Here is a 24,708-nt window from a genome sequence, read left to right as displayed (position 1 = left end):
AACATTTCATGATAATCGGACAATAAATGCGGCCTGTACCTTGATCACAAGAATGCATGGACAGACAGACAGACGGACATAGCTAAATTGAATCAGGAAGTGATTCTAAGCCGATCGGCATACTTAACAATGGGTCTAGCTCTTCTCCTTTTTGGTGTTGCAAAAAAATGCACAAACTTTTAATACCCTGTACAGCGGTGGTGTAGGGTATAAAAACGATTTTCGCTCGATTTAAATGAAGTTCAAAGGAGAATTTGAACACGTCATTTGTGTAGATTGTGGGTGTTTTTTTTATAGACCCACCACTATGGGGGTATACTAATCTAGTCATACCGTTTGTAACACCTACATAAAAGTATTCGTCTAAAATTCCATAAAGTACTATGCGCTTGAAATTTTGCACAAATTCTTCTTATTGGTATAGATCGGTTGGAATTGTAAATGGGCCAAATCGGCCCATGTTTGATATCTCTGTCATATAAACCGATCTTGGGTCTTGATTTCTTGAGCTTCGAGAAGGCTTTGTTATGACCAACTACTGTACTAAGTAAGGTCTAAATCAGTCTATATCTTGATATAGCTGCAATATAAACCGATCTACCGATTAGACTTCTTGAGCCTTAGAGAGCGCATTTGTTATCTAATTACGTCGACATTTTGCACATGTCGTTTTGGTATGAGTTCCAACAACTGTGCCAAGTATGGTCTAAATCTGTCTGTAACTTGATATTGCCGCCGTATAAACCGATCTCCCGATTAGGCTTCTTGAGATTCTAAGGGGCGCAGTTCTTTTCCGACATGGTTGAAAATTTGCGTGAGATATTTTTTTTACTTCCTATAACTGTGCTAAGTATGGTCTAAATCACTCCATAACCTGATACAGCTGCCATACAAACCGATCTTGGGTGGGTGCACATAGTGTTTTGGTACGACTTCCAACAACTTCGCCAAGTAAGGTCTAAATCTGTGTATATATAGCCGCCGTATAAAACGATCTCCCGATTAGACTTCTTGAGCGTCTTATCCGATATGACTGAAATTTTGGGTGAGATATTTTGTTTTGACTTCCTAAAACTGCCATATAAACCGATCTTGGGTCTTAACTTCTTAAGCTTCTTTAGGGCGAAATTCTTATCCGATTCCAACAACTATGCCAATTATGGTCTAAATCTGTGTATAACCTGATATAGCCGCCGTAAAAAACCGATCTTCCAATTAGACTTTTTGAGCTTCTAGGAGGCGATGTATTACTCAATTTGCCTGAATTTTTCGAGGTGATATTTTTCTATGACTTGTACGACATGACAAGTACGGTCCACATCGGTCAATAACTTGATATAGCTCATATATATTTGAAAAATAATTCAAAGAATTTGACAAATGCGACACCTAAGCCAGTAATCGACTTGTTGTGCGCTCTAAATACTAAAAAAAAAACTTCGAAAAAGAAAGTCTGACTTAGGGATTCCGTGCCACAGCACTAGTCCACGCCCATTTGCGCGATGATCGTAAAAAGCGTCTACTCTATCAATGAGCTCGCATAAGGGAGAATTCACTAATTCAGTAGCACTTAGCAGCTTAACATTGCTAGCCAGCTCTACAGTCGCCTTATACCCAGTCACCCTTTGATAGCCCGGAAACCAGCGTCACCCTATGATGCCATTTGCATCTCTTCTTCAACCTCAACCTTAAGGTGCCATTTGCATCTCCTATTCAGCTTCAACCTTACAAGGAGCGCTTTCAGTGCCACTGCACTGTCCATGTATATGGTAATAGTCTGACCAAGCAGCCGCCCTTTAAAAAGAATTACCTCTTGAACCTTTAAGACCGCGAGAACATCCGCGAAAAGATAAAAGTCCCTACATGACGCTATTTATTTGACCTCCTAATTTCTAAGAACTCAATGAAGACTTCTGACTCGGTGCCCCCAAATCTGAGCCCTTTCAAAGTAACCCCCAGCCCAGATTTCTCTCCGGGAATACTACCTTCAATCCGTCAGCATGGAGGGACCCCATCTGGTGCAAAGTCCGTAGTGACCCCAAATCTGAATCCCTTCGATGTATACCGAAGATAAAGGAAAAGGCGGGAAACCTCCAGCTGAGATTTCTCTCAGGGAAAACTACCTTCAATCCGTTAACAAGGAAGGACCTCATGTGGTACCCTGCGGCCACGCCTCATCACCATTCCCAACAGAACGAAAATATGCTAATTTTTCTAGGAAGGATTTCTCTCAGGGAAAACTATCTTCCATCCGTTAACAAGGAAGGGCCCCATTTGGTGCAAAGCCTGTTGTGCCCCCAAATCTGAGCCCTTTCAATGTATACATAAGATACAGGAAAAGTCAGAACTAAAATATGCTCAAATTTCTAGGAAGGATTTCTCTCAGGGAAAACTATCTTTAATCCGTCAACAAGGAAGGACCCCATTTGGTGAAAATTCCGTTGTGCCCCCAAATCTGAACCCCTTGCAAGTGTAAATAAGATACAGGAAAAGGCGGGGTAACCTCTATCCCAGATTTCATTCAGGCAAAACTACGTTCAATCCATCAACAAGGAAGGACCACATGTGGCACAAAGTTCGAGGAGCCCCATATACCCTGCGGTCATGCCTCATCACCAGTTCCCAAACAGCACGAAAATTTTTCCAAATTTTTGGGAAGGGTAGGTTGCCGACTACCTTCTTCTTAGGAAGATTTTCATTGCCACACTCGCAACAATTGGATTGGAACGAGTTTGCCATTCAGCGCCCACCTCGAAAAGCGTCTCCTTGAACCGGAGGTCAGTACCATTGAGGTACGATACCTTCTCAATAATTCTGTGGAGGGTACATCTACCCTCAAAAACTTATGGCAACCCAGGCATCAATAGTTGCAAATCCGCGCAACCACAGACACAAACAATCAGTTTACCGTCTTCGGCCTGAGCACCTAACTCCTACCTATTCCCGCATTCTGCTCTCAACAGAAGTGAAGAGTTCCCAAATTTCTAGGAATTCCTGTTTCCTGATTCCCTCTGGCAAAGGGCAATCTTTGTTGCCGCAGACCCAACATATAGATGCAAAGGCAGTAGATGGAGTCACTTAGCTCGGGGCGTTTCTTCTTGATCCCGGGATCAGCAACTTAGACACAGCTGCCTGGTATCTTCCCCATCCAACCTGACAAAATCGGTTAGGATTAAAATAAAGCTCCGATATATGTGCAGCGCCCGATTTTTTGCAATTAAAAACAGTTGTCAATTTCCACTTGTAGGATAGGTGTAGGGTTATATATACAATATATAGCCGTCACCGCCCAACTTTTGCCTATCCCTACTTGTTATACCCACCACTATAGGATGAGGGTATACTAACCTAGTCATTCCGTTTGTAACACCTCGAAATATTAATCTTCGACCCCATAGAGTATATATATATTCTGGATCGTCTCAACATTCTGATTCGATCGAGCCATGTCCGTCCGCTCATCCGTCTGTCGAAATGACGATAGCGGTCAAACGTGTAAAGTTAGCCGCTTGAAATTTTGCACTGATACTTAATTTTGATGTAGGCCGTTGGGGATTGGATATGAGCCATATCGATTTAGATTTAGATATAGCTCCCATATAAACCGATATCCCAGTTTGACTTCTTAAGCCCCTGGAAGCCGCAATTTTAATCCGATTTTGCATGTGGTGCTTCGTTAGGACTTTCAACAACTGGGCCAAGTACGGTCCAAATCCGTCTATAACCTGATAAAGCTTCCATATAAACCGATCTCCCGATTTGACTTCTTGAGCCCCTGGAAGTCACAAATTCCGTCCGATTTGGCTAAAATTTTGCAAAAAGTATTCTGTTATGACTTCCAACATCTGTGTCAGGTACGGTCCAGATCGGACTTTAACCATATAAGCCGATCTCCCGATTTGACTTCTTGAGCCCACAAATTTCGTCTGATTTGGCTGAAATTTTGCATTTAGTGTTCTCTTATGTCTTCCACCAACTGATTCAAATACGGTCCAAATCGGTATACAACCTGATATAGCTCCCATATAAACCGATCTCCCGATTTGACTTCTTGAGCCCCTGGAAGCAACAAATTTTGTCCGATTTGGCTAAAATTTTGCACATAGTGTTCTCTAATCACTTATAACAATTATTTCAAATACGGTTCAAATCGGTCGATAACCTGATATAGCACCCATATAAACCGATCTCCCGATTTGACTTCTTGAGCCTGTGGAAGCCGCAATTTTTGTCCGATTTGGCTAAAATTTTGCACATAGTGTTCTCTAATCACTTATAATAATTGTTTGAAATGACTTCTTGAGCCCCTGGAAGCAACAAATTTTGTCCGATTTGGCTAAAATTTTGCACATAGTGTTCTCTAATCACTTATAACAATTATTTCAAATACGGTTCAAATCGGTCGATAACCTGATATAGCACCCATATAAACCGATCTCCCGATTTGACTTCTTGAGCCCCTGGAAGCCACAAATTTTGTCCGATTTGGCTAAAATTTTGCACTTTGTGTTCTCTTAAGGCTGTGTCAAGTACGGTTCAAATCGGTCTATAACGTGATATAGCTCTCATATAAACCGAGCTCCCGGTTTTACTTCTTGAGCACCTGGAAGCCACAAATTTCCTCCGATTTGGCTAAAATGGTGCACATAGTATTCTCAACAGCTGTGTCAATTACGGTTTAAATCGGTTTATAACCTGATATAGCTCCCATATAACCGATCTCCCGGTTTTACTACTTGAGCCCTTACTAGCCGCATTTTTTGTCCTATTTGGCTGAAATTTTGCATGCGGTGTTCTGTGACGACTTCCAACAACTGTGCCAAGTACGGTCCAAATCAGTTTATAACATGATATAGCTCCCATATAAACCGAACTTCCGATTTGACTTCTTGATCCCCTGGAAACCACAAATTTCTTCCGATTTGGCTGAAATTTTGCACATAGTATTCTCAACAGCTGTGTCAAATACTGTTCAGATCGGTCTATAACCTGATATATTGTAGCTCCCATATAACCGATCTCCCGGTTTTACTACTTGAGCATTTACTAGCTGCAATTTTTGTCCGATTTGGCTGAAATTTTGCATGCGGTGTTCTGTGACGACTTCCAACAACTGTGCCTCGTACAGTCCAAATCAGTCTATAACTTGATAGATATAGCTTCCATAGAAACCGGTCTCTCGATTATCCATGTTCGGTTCCTAGAGCAACCGATTTTCTATTTGCTATCCATCTTTCAGCAAGCCAGTAAGGCAGTTCAATTGATATATTCTTACACAAAGATTCAAGTAACCATGTAAACGTTTCAGTTGGTATTCGTAAAGGTATTTTTATTGCCCTTTCTTTTCTGATAATTAGCGAATAATTTTTTGCAGCCTACCAACCCGTAACTGATTCGCTCATTCAACAATTTAGTCATTGCTTTAATATGCGATTTCGTTGAAGTCTTTTGATAGTTCATACAATCTTGTTATGTCACTGCCAACATAAAAAGCCTTGATGGGGTTATCAATCATAGTTTGCGAGTGTTACCTGTCCCGCTTGCTGCGTGTTATGTGCGACCGAGTAATTGTTCTTTTATGCTCATTGGGAGGCAGGTAAATCCAAGTTGCAGGTGAATACTGATACTGAGATTTCATAGATCTCCAATTAACTTTTAGCGCTCTCTTGAGGGCAGAGAACACAAGTTCAACATACAATTTTTACTCCCCCCTATATATAAATGGAAGTAGAACAAAGGAGCAGTAGTTTAGTCTAAGCGAATCAGAACTTAAGCACAGACGGCGAGCAAAAGTGCACAGACTTTAAGCATGAAGCAAATAGTAGGCATTTCAATATTTGTGGCGAAGCAAGTAAATCAATTAAATTTTCTTTAAAGGCATTACTCAGTACATTCACTTTGGCTTTGGTATGCTGTACCTTGGCAGCCCCAGCTGCAGCTCCCGAACCAGTTAAGGCAGAGGGCCGCACTCTGGGATTTTTGGGTGGTGGTCTGGGTATAGGACTATCAGCAGGTGTAGGTCTCAGTAGCGGTTTGTATGGTGGCCATGGCCATGGTTATGGAGGCGGATATGGAGGTGGCTATGGAGGTGGCTATGGAGGCGGTTATGGTGGTGGTTTCGGTGCACCTGGATTTGGCTATCACAGGCCTGGTGGCTATTACGGAGGTTTTGGTGGACCCTATGGAGGATATGGCCATCACCGTCCGGGAGGCTTTCATGGCGGTTATGGAGGCTATCCCTTTGGCTATGGAGGCCATGGAGGTCATGGATATGGCGGCGGCAGTAACTACTATGGCGGCTACAATCATCATCATGAATCTGGCTACTATGGTGGCAGCAGTGGTGGTGGTGGTTTCTTTGGTTGAAAACCCAAGAAAAACAAAACTGTGATTTTTACTCTCTTCCTATACGCTCTGTAATGTCATAAACCCAGTCATGCATATGTTAAGTTTTTTTTACCCATACATACACAAAAATAAATGAATTGTTAAAAAAAAAGATTAAAATACCTACATAAATGTGTGCGTGTTAAATTTTTTGGCTATTTACTGTAAGCCATTCATTCGGTAATTTCAAGGATTTTTTCGGACACAATCAGTGTAATACAACTGAATGGTGTATATGCAGCAAGTAACATGTACGAGTACAAGCAGCAAATTCTGTTCAGTGAATTTTATCCGGTTTTGACTTTTACACGTGCGCACTGCTGTGTATTATTCTATACAACAAGTCCTTCAAGCCAGACCACAGCTCAATAACAGCTTATAAAACATAAAAATTGATATTATTATAAAAAAAAAACTACACATGATCATATTATTATCGCACATTGATTAATTGTGTCTTTCTACGTGTCTTTTTTTGTATAGAAGGCAAGTAATTGTACCATAAGTTCAGTGTACATTGCAATTTCGTAATTTATTGGTTGCCCAAAAAGTAATTGCGGATTTTTCATATAGTCGGCGTTGACAAATTTTTTCACAGCTTGTGACTCTGTAATTGCATTCTTTCCTCTGTCAGTTATCAGCTGTTACTTTTAGCTTGCTTTAGAAAAAAAGTGTAAAAAAAGTATATTTGATTAAAGTTCATTCTAAGTTTTATTAAAAATGCATTTACTTTCTTTTAAAAAATCCGCAATTACTTTTTGGGCAACCCAATAAATAACCATATGGATGATATAAATTTGATTGTCGATCTAAGGGAGCTCAACATGCTGAAGGATGATGGGTAAATTCACATTTCCCTTGTAGATACTATAGATGCAGAAGGAAGCCTGAGAAAAGTTCCAACTGCCGGCCACCGAGATTTATTCGAGATAGGGTCTTGAGGATTCGCAAACCTTACATATAGGATTAGGAGGCGGGAGCAGTGTTTAATAATGACGGACCTCGGTGTTCACTGATGTTTCGAAAATGGCGAATTGGGCGTCTACTTCACTGCACTGATAACAGCATGTCGCTGAAACTGCCATACGAGTATACGAATTTTCAGGCAGAGATCTGTACCACTACGATAGCTGCAATTGAAATTTTGAAGAGGGATCTACCGGCCTCCAATCTTAAAATACATGTACACTGATAGAAAAACGATAATTTGCCAATACCGGCTGGTATTATTTTATTCACGTTATTGACACAATCCCATGGAAGCTGATTGTACGCACCGTATTGACTCGATGGAATCCTTCATCGGCAAGGGCTGCCGTATCAGTGTACGTGTTCGTCGCAAAAGGACGAATTGGGCGTCTACTCCACTGCATTTGACAACAGCATGTCGCTGAAACTGCCATACGAGTATACGAGTTTTCAGGCAGAGATCTGTACCACTACGGTAGCTGCAATTGAAATTTTGAAGAGGGATTTACCGGCCTCCAATCTTAGAATACATGTACACTGATAAAAAAAACGATAATTTGCCAATACCGGCTGGTGTTATTTTATTCACGTTATTGACACAATCCCATAGCAGCTGGTTGTACGCACCGAATTGACTCGATGGAATCCTTCATCGGCAAGGGCTGCCGTATCAGTGTACGTGTTCGTCCTTTTCATACCCTGTTATTGTTGTTGTTGTAGCAGTTTATTGTGTTCTATCTTTCGTCTGCTTGATTCTGTTGAGTGTCAAGACCCAGGAACTCTGCGACTAAGATGGGGTGCGTTCACAGGTAAAATCTGCGTCTGAGTCGAGTGGGTCTGGCTGGGTAGTTAAACAGGTGAAGTGTATCGTGCGATCCCTGGTTACAATCGGGACATACATCTTGTACGTCGGCATCAATCCTTGCTCTGTAGGAGTTGAGGCGGCTGCATCTGCTGGAACCTAATTGAGCCAGAACTATTCTGGTTTGCCCAGGGAGGTCAATTTCTTCAGGTGCAATGGCAGGCGGTCGTTCTCTAAGGACTACATTCACCTGGTAGCCATTTACCGCATCTGCTACCGTGTCTGCATGCATGTTGTCTAGACCTGCTTGATATGCCGCCTGATCTCGAGGTACTCTCTTGTAGCGCTGAACCTCACGCTCTAGATTATGTAGATCTACCTTAAGGCTTTTGGGCGGTAGATATCTATCCAAAAGATGATGATTTGGATGGTCTCTGCGATAACAGCCCAAAAGGTATTGCTTAGACAGCATGTAGTTATGTCTTCGCACTGGTAGAATCTTTGTCTGCTTGTAGACAGCCCATCGCAGTTCGGAGGGCCGCATTATGACACATCTGAATATTATTCCACTGCGAGTCATAAAGTTGACGAGACTACTGCCTAACTTACCACAGTTCGGCCAATTGCTTTTTATACCCTACACCACTACTGCGGTACAGGGTATTAAAACCAGAAGGAAGAGAGATAGACCCATTGATAAGTGTACCGATCGACTCAGAATCACTTTCTGATTCGACTTAGTCAGTCCGACTTAGTCCGTCCGACTATGTCCGTTTGTCTGTCCATGTACACAAATTAAGTACAAACAACAGGTCGCAATTTTCATCCGATCGTCTTCAAATTTGGTATGGGCATGTTTTTCGGCCTAAAGACAAAGCCTATTGAAATTGGAAAAATTCGATTTGGATATAGCACCCATATATATGTTCGTCCGATTTGCAGTAATACTGCAATAAAATGGTCATTAGTTAACCGATTCTCTCGAAATTTGACAGGAAGGATTTTCTTATGACTCTTGATTTTACTAGTGAGTTTCATAAAAATCGGTTCAGATTTGGATATAGCTGCCATATACAAGTTCGTCCGATTTGCAATAATAATGCAGTAAAATGGTCATTTGTTAACCGATTCTCTTGAAATTTGTTAGGAAGGATTTTCTCTTGACTCTCGACATCACAGGTAAATTTCAAAGAAATCGGCTCAGATTTAGATATAGCTCTTATATATATATATCGCCCGATTTTTCCTCTTAGAGCCACTGCGAGCGCATTTATTGTCCAATCTTCCCAAAATTTTGTACAACGCTTTCCTCGACGACTTCCACATTATCTATAAGGTTCGGTCGAAATCGGTTCAGATTTAGATATAGCTCTCATATATATATATATATATATATATATATATATATATATATATATATATATATATATATATATATATATATATATATCGCCCGATTTTTCACTCTTAGAGCCACTTCAAGCGCATTTACTGACTAATCTTCTCAAAATTTTGTACAACGCTCTCCTCGACGACCTCCACGATATCCATAAAGTTTAGTCGAAATCGGTTCAGATTTAAATATAGCTTCTATGTATATGTTCGTCCGATTTTGAGAAATATTGCAATCAAGTGCTTATTTGTTAAGCGATTCTGGCAGAACGAATTTTCTTCTGACTCCTAATATTACTGGTGAATTTCATTGAAATCGGTTCAGATTTAGATATAGCTGCAATATTTATATATATCATCCGATTTTCATTCCTAGAACCACTGCAAGCGCCTTTATTAACCAAACTTGCCAAAACTTTGTACAACTCTTTCCTCGACGACTACCACAATATATGAGAAGTTTGGTCGAAATCGAGTCAGATTTAGATATAACTCCGATATATATGTTTGTCCGATTTTGAGAAATATTGCAATAAAGTGCTCCTTTGTTAACCGATTCTCTCGAAATTAAGCAGGAAGGATTTTCATATGACTCTCTACATTACTGATGAATTTCATAGATATCGGTTCAGATTTAGATATAGCTGCCATTTATGTATATGGCCCGATTTTCACTTCTAAAGCCGCAAGCGCATTAATTGACCAATGTTGTCAACATTGTGCACAACGCTTTCCTCGATGACTACCACAATATCTAAAAAGTTTGGTCAAAATCTATTTAGATTTAGATGTAGCTCCCATATATATGTTCATCAGATTTTGGGTAATTTGTTGTCATTTGTCAACCGTAGTTATAACCTTTTGAACATATTTGCTTTGCTCGAAATTTGGTACGGGGATTTTAATAGTCCATCTGAAAACATCCGCCCAGGTCCATCAAAATTGGTTCAGAATTATATATAGCTCCCACTTTGTATTTATAGGGTAGGTGTAGGGTATTTTAAAGTCGGCACCGCCCGACTTTTGTCTTTTTCTACTGGTTTCGTCATGGGAGAGGCACATCCTGGAGTGCCTTCCCCGCACGCTTCTGGTCCGTGCCGGCATTGAAAAGAACCCCGGAACCTGGTTCTGTTCGGTTTTCCAGTACCGCCCCCATCATCGGTCGGTGTCGGTGAGGTGTAATCGGTGCATGGAGTGGGTACATTTCCGATCTTGCTCTGGCCTTACATCACTACGGGAATTTAGTCATACTGACTATGTTGCAAGGTGCTATGCGAACTTAGACAGCAGTGGGTCACAAGCGTCGTCGTCGAAGCCTTCTGCGTCCTTGTCGTTGGACTATGTGACCCCCCGCAACATCAGCATCCCAGCCCCAATATTGCCAGGCCATTGCCGGGAAGTGTATCATTTTTGCAGTTGAATTCGCTGTGGCAAGATCGACGAGGTTGTGGATTTTTTGAATTGGAAGAACATATTGAGACGATCTAGGAGACAAAGCTGACCAGCACCTGCAGCTCACACAGTTGTCACGGATACAATATGGTAAGTAAGGATCGCTCGTAAGGAGGCCACCGTAGCGCCTATGACGCGGAACGCCTGTGTTCGAATCCTGGGGAGACCTTCAACAAAAATTTTCAGCGGTGGTTTTCCCCCTCCTAATGCTGGAAATATTTGTGAGGTACTATACCATGTACAACTTCTCTCCAAAGAGGTATCGCACTGCGGCACGCCGTTCGGACTCGGCTATAAAAAGGAGGCCCCTTATCATTGAGCTTAAACGTGAATCGGACTGCACTTATTGATATGTGAGAAGTTTGCCCCTGTTCCTTAGCGGAATGTTCATGGGCAAAATTTGCATTTGCATTTACGTCAGGATCGCTCAAGAAATGAAGGTGGGGGATTGGCCTTCGTGATACACCATTCCGAGCAATATAGACCCATCTCGCCAGCGTCTGGCGCTAGTGACCCTACATGGAGTGCATCGGGATAGCAGTCAGGTCTGGTATTGCCGAGATGGAGCTATACAACGTGTACATACCGCCGGTTGGTAGCTGTGTCCCAATTAATGGTCAAGCTTACAACCCCAACATAGGTGGGTTACTATATGCCCATAATCGTCTGGTTCATTTTATATTTCATCCATACCATACGGCATTGCCTTTTACCATACGGTGTTCCCGGTACGGGATAGCTGGGATCACCACAAAGGTTGGAAATTTAAGGTCCGATCTGTGTGGTGCTCATAGCTGTCAAGAGAAGCTTAGCTGCGAGCTACCGGGCGCGTCCACAGGTTGCGGTTAGTGGAATACCCCGTATGTAGCAGCTACAACTGCAGTCGCGAACAATCAGCTGTATCGAGCGGGGAGACTCAGTGAGAGGCCGGGCTGCACCGGCTCTTGCATACTGAGTGCCAATGATCCTCGATATGACAAGGCGAGTTATTGGCACATTCAATAACCAATGGACACCATGTTCCCGCGGAACGTGCTTGCTTACCTACAGCAGCTTGACGAGGATCGCCAACTCCAAATGCAAATTTGGCTACAATAACAACCATCATACGGTGTTGCTTTACTATCACTACCGTATCGTACTGAAATAAGCACGTTTGGCATCAACTTTTCTATACATTGATGCCGGATTGTAAGAACCTACTGGCCTACCTTACGATCTTGCCAACGTATCCCTGAGAGTTATGATTCCAACAGGAGAAGGAATAAGACCCTCCAAGCTGTTATGTTTTCTTGGATGCGAAGGGCCACTGGCACACACCGAGTGGACCCTAAGGTGGGTGTGGACCGATGCTCATTCGTGTGATGAACATTAGGGTGATTTAATTATTGCGGTTGTCCAAATCGTACACTACGATATATTCTAAGAAGTTTTGCCCTAAGAAACCATGGATCTAAAATTTAAATTATTATTGTCCTCCCTAAAATGATTAAATTTGAAACCAATTATTATTAGTTTTTTATTTCTTATTCGTAATTAACAATATTTTCGAAAATCGTACGTGTATAAGTAATAAAACAAAACTATCTTAGAAATAATTTAAACCTAATATCGAAAGTGGGTTTCAGTTCCTATGCAGTTTAGCCATAGGAACGTCTATAGGAAGACTGATAGACAGGTTGAACATTTCCAGTTAACTGTTGTATGATACCATTGACCGTTGTAGCCACTCCACCAACCAATTGTGCCGGTGTAATGGGAGACTGTAAAAAAAAACATTTTAGTATTTTTTTTTTTGAAATTAGTATGAATTTTCTAAAAGTTAGATTAAAAACAAAAAATATACAAAAATGTTTGAACCTAGAAACTTTTTTTAATTTTTATTATAGAAAATATTATGCAAATGCAAATTTTGCCCATAAACATTCCACTACGGAACAGGGGCAAACTTCTCACATATCAATGAGTGCAGTCTGATTCAAGTTTAAGCTCAATGATAAGGGGCCTCCTTTTTATAGCCGAGGCCTCAGTGCGACATCTCTTTGGAGAGAAGTTTTACATGGCATAGTACCTCACAAATGTTGCCAGCATTAAGAGGGGAAAACCACTGCTGAATTTTTTTCTGATGGTCTCGCCAGGATTCGAACCCAGGCGTTCAGCGTCATAGGCGGACATGCTAACTTCTGCACTACGGTGGAGGTTTATTTAGATTAGAGCTTTAAAACTAACATTAGGGAAAGTTCAAACAGGAGATTCTTGCCCAATAAGTTGAAACCCCTGGCCAGGCATAGGCTATCAACTGTAATTGTCAATTGATCTAAATAGGATTATGGTGTTGTGATCTGGTGAACGGCCATTCAAAATCTGTCCAATATTTAATCACATCTTAAGAATGGCATAAGAATTGACGGCAATGCAAAACCTGTCCAATATTTAGACGCAACTCAAAAATGGCTAGTCTAAGGACGACGCTCTAATTAGCCGCTTGTAACTAAATAGAAGGTACGAAGACTTCTATGCGGATTGTTCCAAACTTAATGGCCATATAAGCATTGGCGTATACTTCAAAGGGTATGTCGAGCAGGTAACTTGATACCTGTCGAGCGTATCAAGCAGAGATCATTAGAATGCGAGTAGATATGAAGTGGCTAAGTTAAAATGTTTTAACGACACACAGTGAGATGGGAAAAAATTAAGGGAAATAAGTCTGTAATTTTGGAACGGATAGAGATATATTCAAATTTTACATGGTTATAGCTGAGGTGTTATCCAGTCTATATAAAAAAATTCTGGGCTCTAGAAGTCCCATCGGCTCATTGGTGGGTCTTCAAAGTTGGTCACCCCGCCCTACAAAATTTTGTTTGGGCTGTCAAAAGCGTATTTAAGGTCCGATATCAAAAAACTTTTGCTGGAAAGTGCTTAAAAAGCTCCACAAAAACAGGCCCAAATGTGCGGAATATCTTTTATAGTGTCCAAGAAATTTTACTTAGAATTTTTTTTTTTGAAATTTTCGCAGAGGCTGGTCTTTTATTTTGTTGCTTGTGAAGGCATTTCTGAACCGATTTCAAAGTTTTTAACTGATTTGGAAAGCTAATAAAATTAACTAAATTTTCGCGATATATGCTAAGATCCGATTCTTTAGTCAAAAGTTACTTTACTTTAATTGGCTATGACAGAATATTTGTTCCACTAGCCGAACGTAGAATAGCGTTCCAAGCGCCTCGATCTTCTGCGCTCATTCTATTGGGTTGCCCAAAAAGTAATTGCGGATTTTTTAAAAGAAGGTAAATGCATTTTTAATAAAACTTAGAATGAACTTTAATCAAATATACTTTTTTTACACTTTTTTTCTAAAGCAAGCTAAAAGTAACAGCTGATAACTAACAGAAGAAAGAATGCAATTACGGAGTTACAAGCTGTGAAAAAATTTGTCAACGCCGACTATATGAAAAATCCGCATTTACTTTTTGGGCAATCTCTGACACCAAGGTTCGAGGTGTCTCTCACCACTTGATCTTTCCATCGGGATTTTGGTCTTCCCGGTTTGCGTGTAAAACCGTGTTTGCCTTTAAAAGACTTTTTTGCTGGAGCTTTTTCATCCATTCTGACAACATGACCTAGCCAACGCAGCCGTTGTAGTTTGATGTGTGTCGTCATACAGCTCGTGGTTCATACGCCGCCTATATTCTCCGTTAACGCAAACTGGTCCATACATTTTACGAAGAATCTTTCTCTCAAATACTCCAAGCACTGCCTCATCTGCTTTCACAATTACCCATGCTTCAGAACCATATAACAGCACGGGTAATATCAGTGTCTTGTATAGTGTAATCTTCGTCTGTCGAGAGGTGGCCTTGTTTCTAAACTGCTTACTTAGTCCAAAGTAGCATCAGTTTGCCAATATTATTCTTCGCTTAATCTCAAAACTGGTGTCATTCGTTTCGGTTACGGCGGTGCCAAGGTAGATAAAATTACTGACTGTCTCAAAGTTGTGGTTCCCAACTTTCTCCATTTTCTTTATCCGCTCGGTTGTTCAAGGCTTTTTTGGAAGTTGAAACCATCCATTTAGTCAAAAGTTATGCGAGTTAAAAATCAAAAAATTTAAAAAATTTCTATTTTTGGCATTTTTTCGTAAAAAAAAGTAATTTCATTGTTTCGTCTCTATATAGAAAACTAGACCCAGCACTATCAATTTTTCTTACTGTACTATAAGAAGACCTAATTTAGATGCGTTTTAAGTGCAATTTTTATAAATTGTGTTAACTCTAATAGGAGGTCTGTGAAGTAAAATATTGGCATTTTTTAACAAACAAAAACTGGAAAAACCCCTGGATTTCTCAAAACGCAAAGCTGAGACCCCCCAACTTTATAACATATTTTCATTGCCCCAAGTAATAACAAATTGCATGCAAACAATTTTTTTTGCCATCCAAGGATTGAGGTCTCTACGGAGATTTTTACTAAAAATGCCAATTTTGCAAACTTTTTTCCCCAGTGTGGGGATTTTGGGTGTTTTCACCAAGAAATGTGGCCAAAATTTGTACTCAGTTTTTTTAAAGATATTTTTCTACAAATTTGTGGAAAATTAAAACGATATGTTTAGTATTTTGAAAATCGGACCATAAATGCTCTTTTGACAGCGCGAACAAAATTTTATAGGGCCGAGGTGGCAACTTTGAAGGCCCACCAGTGGGCCCCTGGAACTTCTAGGGCCCCGAAATTTTGCTTATAAACTGGATAACGCCTCAGCTATAACCATGTAAAATTTCATGAAGATATCACTATCCGTTCCAAAATGGCAGACTTATTTTTTTGCCATCCCACTGTGAGACAGTGGGCATAAGTAGCCCACACAGCTACACGCAAAAAATAATTCATCAGCCACAAATAAAATTTTCGACAAATTAACTTCTTTTATGAAAAAGGTTTGGACTTTGTTTAAGAACTTGTTCATGGCGCATAATATTGCTAAACAATCTATGGGCTGTAGAAATTCAAGTTCCCCTCAAACTTGCGCCGAGGTTTTTTGTTTGCACTCTTTACACCTAAACTGAAATTTGAAAAATTTTCACTTTCCAAGTTTACATCCTCACACGATCGCAAACATTACAATACTGACTGCTGGGAGACTGAGTTAAATAGGACCTCAGGAAAGAGAATCCTATGATTTTTGATACCCACCACCATAGGATGGGGGTATACTAAACTAGTCACTCCGTTAGTAACACCTTGACCGATTTGGACCGTACTTGGCACAAATGTTAAAAGTCATAACAAAATCTCAACCAAATCGGACAAAAATTGCAGCGTCCAGGCGCTCAAGATGTCAAATCGAGAGATCGGTTGATATGGGAGCTATATCCAAATTTGAACCGATATGGCCCATTTGCAATCCCGAAAGGCCTATATTAATATTAAGTATCTGTGCAAAATTTCAAGCGGGTAGCTTTAGACGTTCGACCGCTATCGTGATTTCGACAGACGACCGTTCGTCCGTCTGGCTAGATCGAATCAGAATGTCGAGAGGATCCAGGATACTTTATGGAAGCATAGATCAATACTTTGAAGTGTTACAAACGGAATGACTAGATTAGTATACCCCCATCCTAAAGCGGTGGATATAAAAACAAATCCTGTCCGTTTACACTGTTTTTTTTTTGGGAATTTATGTGACATACACAAGCGCACATGCGTATACATGAATGTGCATATCACACACATCCATACGAAAACAGTTGCATATTTTGGTACTTTTATCGATTATTCAGCCATGAAATCGGATTGATTAAAACTCGAAAAAGCCATAGATCCGAATCCATGAGCCTTCAGAGAATGCAATTCTTATCCAAATTGGCTGAAATTTTAACTCAAAAAAGTATGGTCCCAATCGGTCCAAAATCTTATATCCGATCTCTCAAATATACTTCTAGAGCCTCTAAAGCCCGCAACTCTTATCCGATTTGACTGAAATTTTGCTGACTGACGATGACTTTTCCTACAACTTCCAACTAATATATCAAATATGTTTTCAACTGGTTCCAAAACTTGCCATATAAACCGATCTCCAGATTATAACGCATGAGCCTTTAGAGAGCGCAATTCTTATTCGATTTGGCTGAAATTTTGCACGAGGACTTTTGCTATGAAATCCAAAAGATATACCGAGAACGGTTACAATCGCTACAAAATCTGATGCAAATCCCGTTTATACTCCTCTTTAAATCCGGATTTAATGGTTCGGTCATCTGCTTTCCCTTTATAAAATCAGCTGACGAGAGCCTTAAATCCAGATTTAATGAGCAGTGTAAACGGGGTTTAAACCAGTCTCTCGAATATACCTTAGGAGCCTCTAGAAAGCGCAATACTTCTTCAAACATATAGAAAAAATCATCCATGGATGGGGATTTCTTGTTATGACCTCCCATTATCCTTTTCTAATTTCTGCCTATAAAGAGAAACCGTCCAAAGAACTTGACAAATACGAGAGGATCCAGGATACTTTATGGAATCATAGATCAATATTTCGAGGTGTTACAAACGGAATGACTAGATTAGTATACCCCCATCCTATGGCGGTGGGTGTAAAAACAAATCCTGTCCGTTTACACTGCTTTTTTGGGAATTTATGTGACATACACAAGCGCACATGCGTATACATGAATGTGCATATCACACACATCCATACACAATTCTTTAAAACAGTTGCATATTTTGGTACTTTTATCGATTATTCAACCATGAAATCGGATTGATTAAAACTCGAAAAAGCCATAGATCCGAATCCATGAGCCTTCATAGATTGCAATTCTTATCCAAATTGGCTGTAATAGGATTAAATATTTTTTTATTTGATTTTTATATCAACTTTGACCTTTGATAAAATTTTTAACGAAATAATTTTTTTTCTTATTTTTTGGAAATTAAAGCAAAAAGACTGCATGTAGAATTTTTTTTGGATAGAGAAAAAAAGGGTACTTACGGCTCCCGCAGAATCATAATAAACTCGATTCGGTCTCGGCCTACGAACAGGCGGTGGTGGACGATAATCGGGATCTACTTCAGGATCACTTTCATCCTCTTGTGTCGATGGTGAAGGAGCTGGATCGGCCAATGGTCTTGCGGTTACGGCTAAGGCATTCTGTAATATACCGGGAGCCCACAAGCCCAAAAAGTTGTTCAGACCTGAATTGGTGGGATATACAGGATCAGATAAAGGATCACTTAATAAGCCCCCACCTCCACCTCCTCCTCCCAATCCAGGAAAACCACCGCCCCCAAAACCCAAAGCATCGCCAAATAGTCCACCACCAGCACCGAAGCTACCTCCAAAGCTACCACCAAAACCGCCACAACCATTGCCTATGCCCACGGAGGTTTGTGGATAAACATTGTAGACATTAAGATCGAATAGGAAACGACCTTGCTCCTTGGGAGGAGGCGTGGCAGTTGATTTAATCGAAGAAGCATCTCGGCCATAGGGTAAACATCGATTGCCATAGGAGGAGGCTGCCAAGCGCCTTCTCAGCAGCTTCTTGCGTTTAAAATGCAAATTAGTTCTTGCTGATTCGTCTTCTTGCTCCTGATTGCTGGCACCAGCAAATTTGGCATTCTCTGCATCGGCTTTGCTAATAGGATCTGGGCTTTTATCCTTTGAGGGTTTATTGGCATTTGAAGAGGCTTTTGATTTGTAATCCCTATTATAGGTGTTTGTAAGGTAATCCTTTGTGGAGCCTTGGCTATAATAACGATTATTAGTGGAAGCAGGGGAAGTGCTATAACCTCTTACAGCACTAGGATAACCTCCAGTACCTGATGATCCAGAATAACCTCTAGTGGCATGATAAGAACTTGGTGTGCCATATCGATAGGCTGATGAAGATGGCTGATAATACGTTTTCGAAGGATACCTTGAACGATTGCTGCCCGAATAATAGCCCGAGTTGGCTTTGTTGTAGGTAGCTCCTGGCGTTGATGATACACTATTGTATGACAGCGGAGATGTATAAGAATATCCTGCTCTTCTTTGAGCAGCAGGATAATTATATGATGGCGTATACCTCTGGCCCGCACAAAATGTTAAAACACAAGCAAGGAAGAGTAAAAGTTTTTCAAATAAATGCATATCTTTTTTCTCATCAATTCGTTAAGGAACACAGTTTACAAGGCAGACTCAAAGGAGTTTCTGCAAAACGCTCGTTTTCGTTATGTTTTTTGCTTAAGCGGTCGTTGCGCGATATGTTGTAGGTTTAATTGGAAATGTTGCACTAAGCCTTGGAACTGTTTAGCACCCAAACTTATCATCTCCTTTTTTTTAAATGTACCATAAACAAGACCTAATTTTTGTTAATGCGAATTTTTTTGCAGAGCTCTTTTTTTCATATCGTCTTTTGTATGGGAAAAACAAAAAAACACAGTGTAGTTGTTGTTGTTTTCATATATCTAACATAGTTCCATCACATGCTATTTCCATTTGTAGTTTTTCCAAAAATGGCTGTGAATCTACAATAAATTATAAAACTAGATTGCATAACATGTCTGCATCATTTTAATACCACCATCATATCAAAATAAAAGTAAAGACTCATCGTTGCAGATACTGCGATACAGCGCCCTTTTTCAAGCATTCAATAGAAACACAGTGGGCGATAATCAGCCATAAAATGAGATCATTATGATGAGTAATTTCATTTTAAAACCCTGTTCAGAAGATAAGATTTTCATAGAAAATTGGAATTTTTCTAGAAAAATTTAAATGTTATAGAAAATTTTAAAAAACTCTAAGTCCGATATAGCCATGTCGACATCACGATAGCAGTTGAACGCGTAGAGCTAGCCGCAAGAAATTTTGCACAGTTACTTCCTATTGATGTAGGTCTTTGGGGATTGCAAAAGGGCCTCTAGAAGCCTCAATTATTATCCGATTTTTTGAAATGTTGCACATAGTGTTCAGTTACGACTTCCAACTCTCTTGCAAATTATGGTCGAAATCGCTCTATAACTTGATATAGCTCCCATTTCAAACGATCTTCCGATTTGACATCTTGAGCCCTTGGAAGCCGCAATTGTTCCCCGATTTGGTTGAAATTTTGCATTTAATGTTCTGTTATGACTCCCTACAGCCGTGTTAAGTGCGATCGAAATCGGTCAGTAACCTGATATAGCTCTCATATATACTGAAAACCCGATTTAACAACTTTAGCCTTTGGAAGCCCCAATTGTTGTTCAATCTGGCTGAAATTTTGCATGTAGTGTTCTGTTACGACTTCCAAATCTCATGCAAAGTATGGTCTATAATCTGATTGGCTCCCATATAAACCCATCTCCCGATTTGACAATTTAAGCCCCTGCCAGCCGCAATTGTTGTCCGATTGGCTAGAATTTAGCATGTTGTATTTTGTAATGACTTCCAAAAACTGTACCAAGTGCGATCCAAATCGGTCAATAACCTGATACAACTCTCATACATCCCAAGGTTTAGCCCGGCCGAACTTAGCACGATTTAGCCTTATCCCTCCGTCTGTCTGGCTAAAGCTACTAACTATACTAACTTACGAAGGAATAAAGCTAGGAGCTTAAAATTGTACACAAATCTACACAAACTTACTATTGAACCCGTTTACACTGCTCTTTAAATCCGGATCTAATGACTCGATCATCTATTTTTCCTTTATAAAATCAGCTGACGAGAGCCTTAAATCCGGATTTAATGAGCAGTGTAAACGAGGTTTTGGTGTAGATCGGTTGGCAGTGTAAATGGGCTATATCGGTCTATGTTGTGAGATAACTGCCATTTAAACCGATATTACATCTTGACTTCTTGAGCACAATTCTTTACAGATTTGGCCGAAATTTTGTTCGAGGTGTTTGCCATATAAACCGATCTCGCACATTGACATCTTGAGCCTCTAGAGTGCGCCATATTTTGCGATTTGCCGGAAATCTTGCATGATGTTTTGACTTCCAACAACTATGGGAAGAATGGTCTAAAACCATCCATAACCTGATATGGCTTCCATATAAACGGATCTCATGATTATACTCATATCTATTGTGCATCTAGAGGACTACAACTTCTCTTATGACCTTCAACGTACGTTCCAAATATGGTCCGTCTGTCCGTTTGTCTGTTGAAAGCACATGAACTTATTGATGTTTTTCGGTTGGGAATGTTAATGAACCAAATAGATCTAAGTTTTGATATCGTTGCCATATAAACCGATTTTGAATCTTAACTTTTTCAGCCTCTAGATGGCTCAATTCTCAACTGATAGGCTGAAGATGGCTGATAATATATTGGCTAAAATTTTGCATGATATGTTTAGTTATGACTTCCAACCACTGTCCTAAGTATGGCCCAAATCGGTTTAAAACAAGATATAGCTGTCATATAAACCGATTTCGGACCTTGAATCCTGGAACCTCTAAAATGCGCAATTATTAGGCGATTTGGCTGAAAATTGGCATGAAGTGTTTTGTTTGGACTTTCAACATACATGTTAAGTATGGTCTAAATCGGTCCATAACCTATTATAGCTCTCATACAAACCAACTTTAATTTTTGAGCGCCAATAGGACCCCATTCTTATCCGATTCGGCTGAAATTTTGCACAAAGGCTTCTACCAACATCCAAACCAAGTGCGGTCCGAATCGGTTCATAACCTGATATACCTCCAATAGCATAGAAATTTTTATCCAAATGCGATCCATGGTGGAGGGTATATAAGTTTCGGCCCGTCCGAACTTAGCACGCTTTTACTAGTTGCTTGTTTACGGTTTAGCTGAATTTATCTTCCTACACCCACCCCAAATCCCGCCTAGATAGGTGAATAAAAAGATACACCCCCATATAAACCGGACCGTTGATGTGATTTCTTGACCCCTGGAAACCTTACTTTTGTCCGATTTGTTTGGAATAGTTTGGTGTGTGATTTTCCGATTTGTCTGAATGTAGGCATTTGAAGCACGTTTATGCCTACCAGCACCATAGTCTCGACCACATAGGTCTATAAGTAAAAAAAGCCCCAATAGAAACCGAGCCTCGGATTTGATTTCTTGAACCTTTAGAAGACTAAATTTATGTTCGATTTTGTCCGGCTGAAATTTGGTTAAGTAAATATAGCCTATATAAACAGCTCCCAGGCCTCAGATAGAGACTCAACTATACCCTTCAATTTTTACCCAATTTAAATGAAATTTGATATCGCCCCCATAAACATCAATAGCCTCATACATCTTCCTGAGGGTCTAGAAGTGTCAACAATAACCTAATTTAATTTTTTCAAACTAGTCCACATGCTATCTTGTTCCATACGCAATTTTTTAGTTTTTTTTTGAGTTCAGAAAACTTAACGTATTTCATTTAGTTTTCGATAAATTAAAGTGTAAATATGCTTAATAAGGCATGTTTGAATGAGTTTTGTAAACTTCATGCGTTTATCTCAAAGACGAAGGTGGCGTATGGAACAAGATAGCATACAACGACGTACGTAATTTTTTGCAGAATCCATGGTGGTTGTTACCCAAGATTTGATCCGGCCAAATTTTGACGTTTTTACTTGCTTTACCAAGTAAGTTCAAAGATGGGGCTTGTTAGGGTATATCTTGACATAGCCTTCAGACAAACGATCTGCCTGAAATTTGAAACAGTGAATATAGCTTCTATATAAACCGATTTTCCGATTGCAAGTCTTTAGCCCAATTCGCGCAAGACGTATTTCTTACCCGATTTTGGTGGAGTGAGTTGCATTAGACCCCTACACATCAGTTTCGAATATGGTGCAGATCAGAGCATATTCGGATATGCTTGGACAGATTTCGCTACAATTTGACATAGTAAGCTCCGTTGCTCGATATCAGTTTGGCTCAGATTGGACCGTATTTGGATATAGATGATATATAGACCGATCATCCGATTGGCCATCAAAGTCTTTATCCGATATTGCTGCAATTTTATATAGTGAGTTGCGTTAAACGCCGATACATCCCTCTTGAGTATGGTTCAGATAGGATAAAATTTGGATGTAGCCGTCTTTTAGACCAATTAATGGTCTTGGACCCATAAAAAGCCCATTTATTTTACAAAGTAATTTAATCCCATTCCAAGTTTAAAAAATCCATTATTTACGAAAATTCGTCCACTGTTTGGCTTTTTTTTGCTGCTGGTTGCCGTTACACCCACTCACCTGAACATTTACGCAGGCGTGCAAGCAGCCTAGTTTTTTCATTCAGTGTGTTATATGCCATTATCTGCTAGTTAACCATTTTATTTATTCAAATTTTAAAAATCTACCGCTTCATAGCATTGTTCAAAAAAAATAGGTCATGTCATTCGGTAGATTAAAAGACCAAAGCCAAAATGGGAATTGCATGGTGTAAAATTCCTCAGAATAATATACCATTAAAATATTGCAAGCTGTTCGTTGACTTGTTTTACAACTTCCATCATTTTATTGTTTTTGTTTGTTGATGTTTGTAACACATTTCATCCAAGAGTCTGTTTTGTTGTTGTTGTTATGAAAACTATGACGTTTTAGGGCATTTAGAACGCATTTAAAATTATACAATTCGGAAAGTTAAAATTAAAGGTAGTATGTATTTTTTAACTAATAAATGAAAAAGAACCTAAGAGAATTTTAGGATTTAAGCCTGGATCGCTTCATAGAGCGCTTAAGCGGCAGAGGAGATGACATCAGTGTACATCTTGACCTTGCTGGCAATGCTCATGTCTACGTATTTATCACCAATAGATACAATAAGTCCACCAATAATGCTGGGATCAACACGGGAGGTAATCTTCAAGCTTTGGTTGCTCTTCAAGAAAGACTGCAAAAGAAACATTGCAAACAAACACATTAATCATTTTCATTTGTTTTACGCAAGCCGGCTAGTATATGTACTTACCTTCAAAGCACCTTCCAATTGTTTGCTTTGAGCTGAATCCAAGGGTTTGGCAGAAACGACTTCGCAAACAACTTCACCACGATGGGCAGCCATAATGACGCTGAAAGCATTGATGACACCATCCAAAGCACTCAAGCGACCATTGTTGGCCATGAGGTCCAACAAATTACCGGTGGCTTGGGACCAACGCAATTTGCTGGCACTTTCCTTCAAGGCAGTACCCATAACTTTCTTGTTAACGATGGGACTGACTACGGATTCGCGCAATTTTTTATCCTGCTTGAGGGTTGCTTGGAAAGCAAGCAAATCCTTTTCTACTTGGTCCAATTGCTTCATTTTGGTGGCAGCAGAATACAAGGCGGTGGCATAACGGCCCTCCAAACCGAAAACTTGGATTGGTGGCTTGACGGCTTGGGCACCAGTGCACATAGCACGGCTCTGGAAGAAGGAAATGCATTAAACTTTTGGATAATTTTTTTAACAATGTTGCTAAAACAGAACCCTGCTCTAATCCCTACAACTTTTTTGGATTCTGTGCGTGACATTACATAACCAAAAAAAATTGTTGGGTAATTTTTCCAGATAACATTTTCACCTGTCACTAGATCAGATTGCCCTTAGAGTGGCCACACTCTCATTTTATGATTGGTTTAATTAAAAACTGCCAATTTCATTACATTATAATTTTACTTACCAAAATGGATAATTTATTAACGGCGGCCATCGTATTTTTGCCTTGTACAAGATTGCAGAAAACCAATTCACGAATACCTCACTGGTTGACAGCTGTCAAACAATTATGGAC

At 39.9% G+C, this 24,708-nt stretch overlaps 3 protein-coding genes across 3 annotated transcripts; 1 reads left to right on the top strand and 2 right to left on the bottom strand.

Annotated features, from left to right (window-relative positions):
• Positions 1-5,731: 5,731 nt before the first annotated feature.
• Positions 5,732-6,451, top strand: LOC106082478 (holotricin-3). The gene is made up of 2 exons (XM_013245021.2): positions 5,732-5,821; positions 5,878-6,451. The coding sequence occupies exons 1-2, from the start codon at positions 5,810-5,812 to the stop codon at positions 6,364-6,366; spliced, it is 501 nt and encodes a 166-aa protein (XP_013100475.2). The 5' UTR covers positions 5,732-5,809; the 3' UTR covers positions 6,367-6,451.
• A 6,191-nt stretch (positions 6,452-12,642) lies between these two features.
• LOC106082475 (RNA-binding protein FUS) lies at positions 12,643-19,124 on the bottom strand. The gene is made up of 2 exons (XM_013245017.2): positions 17,982-19,124; positions 12,643-12,765 (listed from the first exon to the last, which is right to left on the bottom strand). The coding sequence occupies exons 1-2, from the start codon at positions 19,122-19,124 to the stop codon at positions 12,643-12,645; spliced, it is 1,266 nt and encodes a 421-aa protein (XP_013100471.2).
• A 4,294-nt stretch (positions 19,125-23,418) lies between these two features.
• On the bottom strand, positions 23,419-24,708 carry LOC106082476 (ATP synthase subunit O, mitochondrial). Its single transcript, XM_013245018.2, has 3 exons — positions 24,598-24,708; positions 23,904-24,341; positions 23,419-23,825 (listed from the first exon to the last, which is right to left on the bottom strand). Exons 1-3 carry the CDS (start codon positions 24,625-24,627, stop codon positions 23,670-23,672), a joined length of 624 nt encoding a protein of 207 aa, XP_013100472.1. The 5' UTR covers positions 24,628-24,708; the 3' UTR covers positions 23,419-23,669.

Source organism: Stomoxys calcitrans, chromosome 2 (assembly GCF_963082655.1).
Source record: "Stomoxys calcitrans chromosome 2, idStoCalc2.1, whole genome shotgun sequence".
Lineage (NCBI taxonomy): Eukaryota > Metazoa > Arthropoda > Insecta > Diptera > Muscidae > Stomoxys > Stomoxys calcitrans.
Note: the sequence above shows the minus strand (reverse complement) of the source record. Positions and strands in the feature narration are given on the sequence as shown.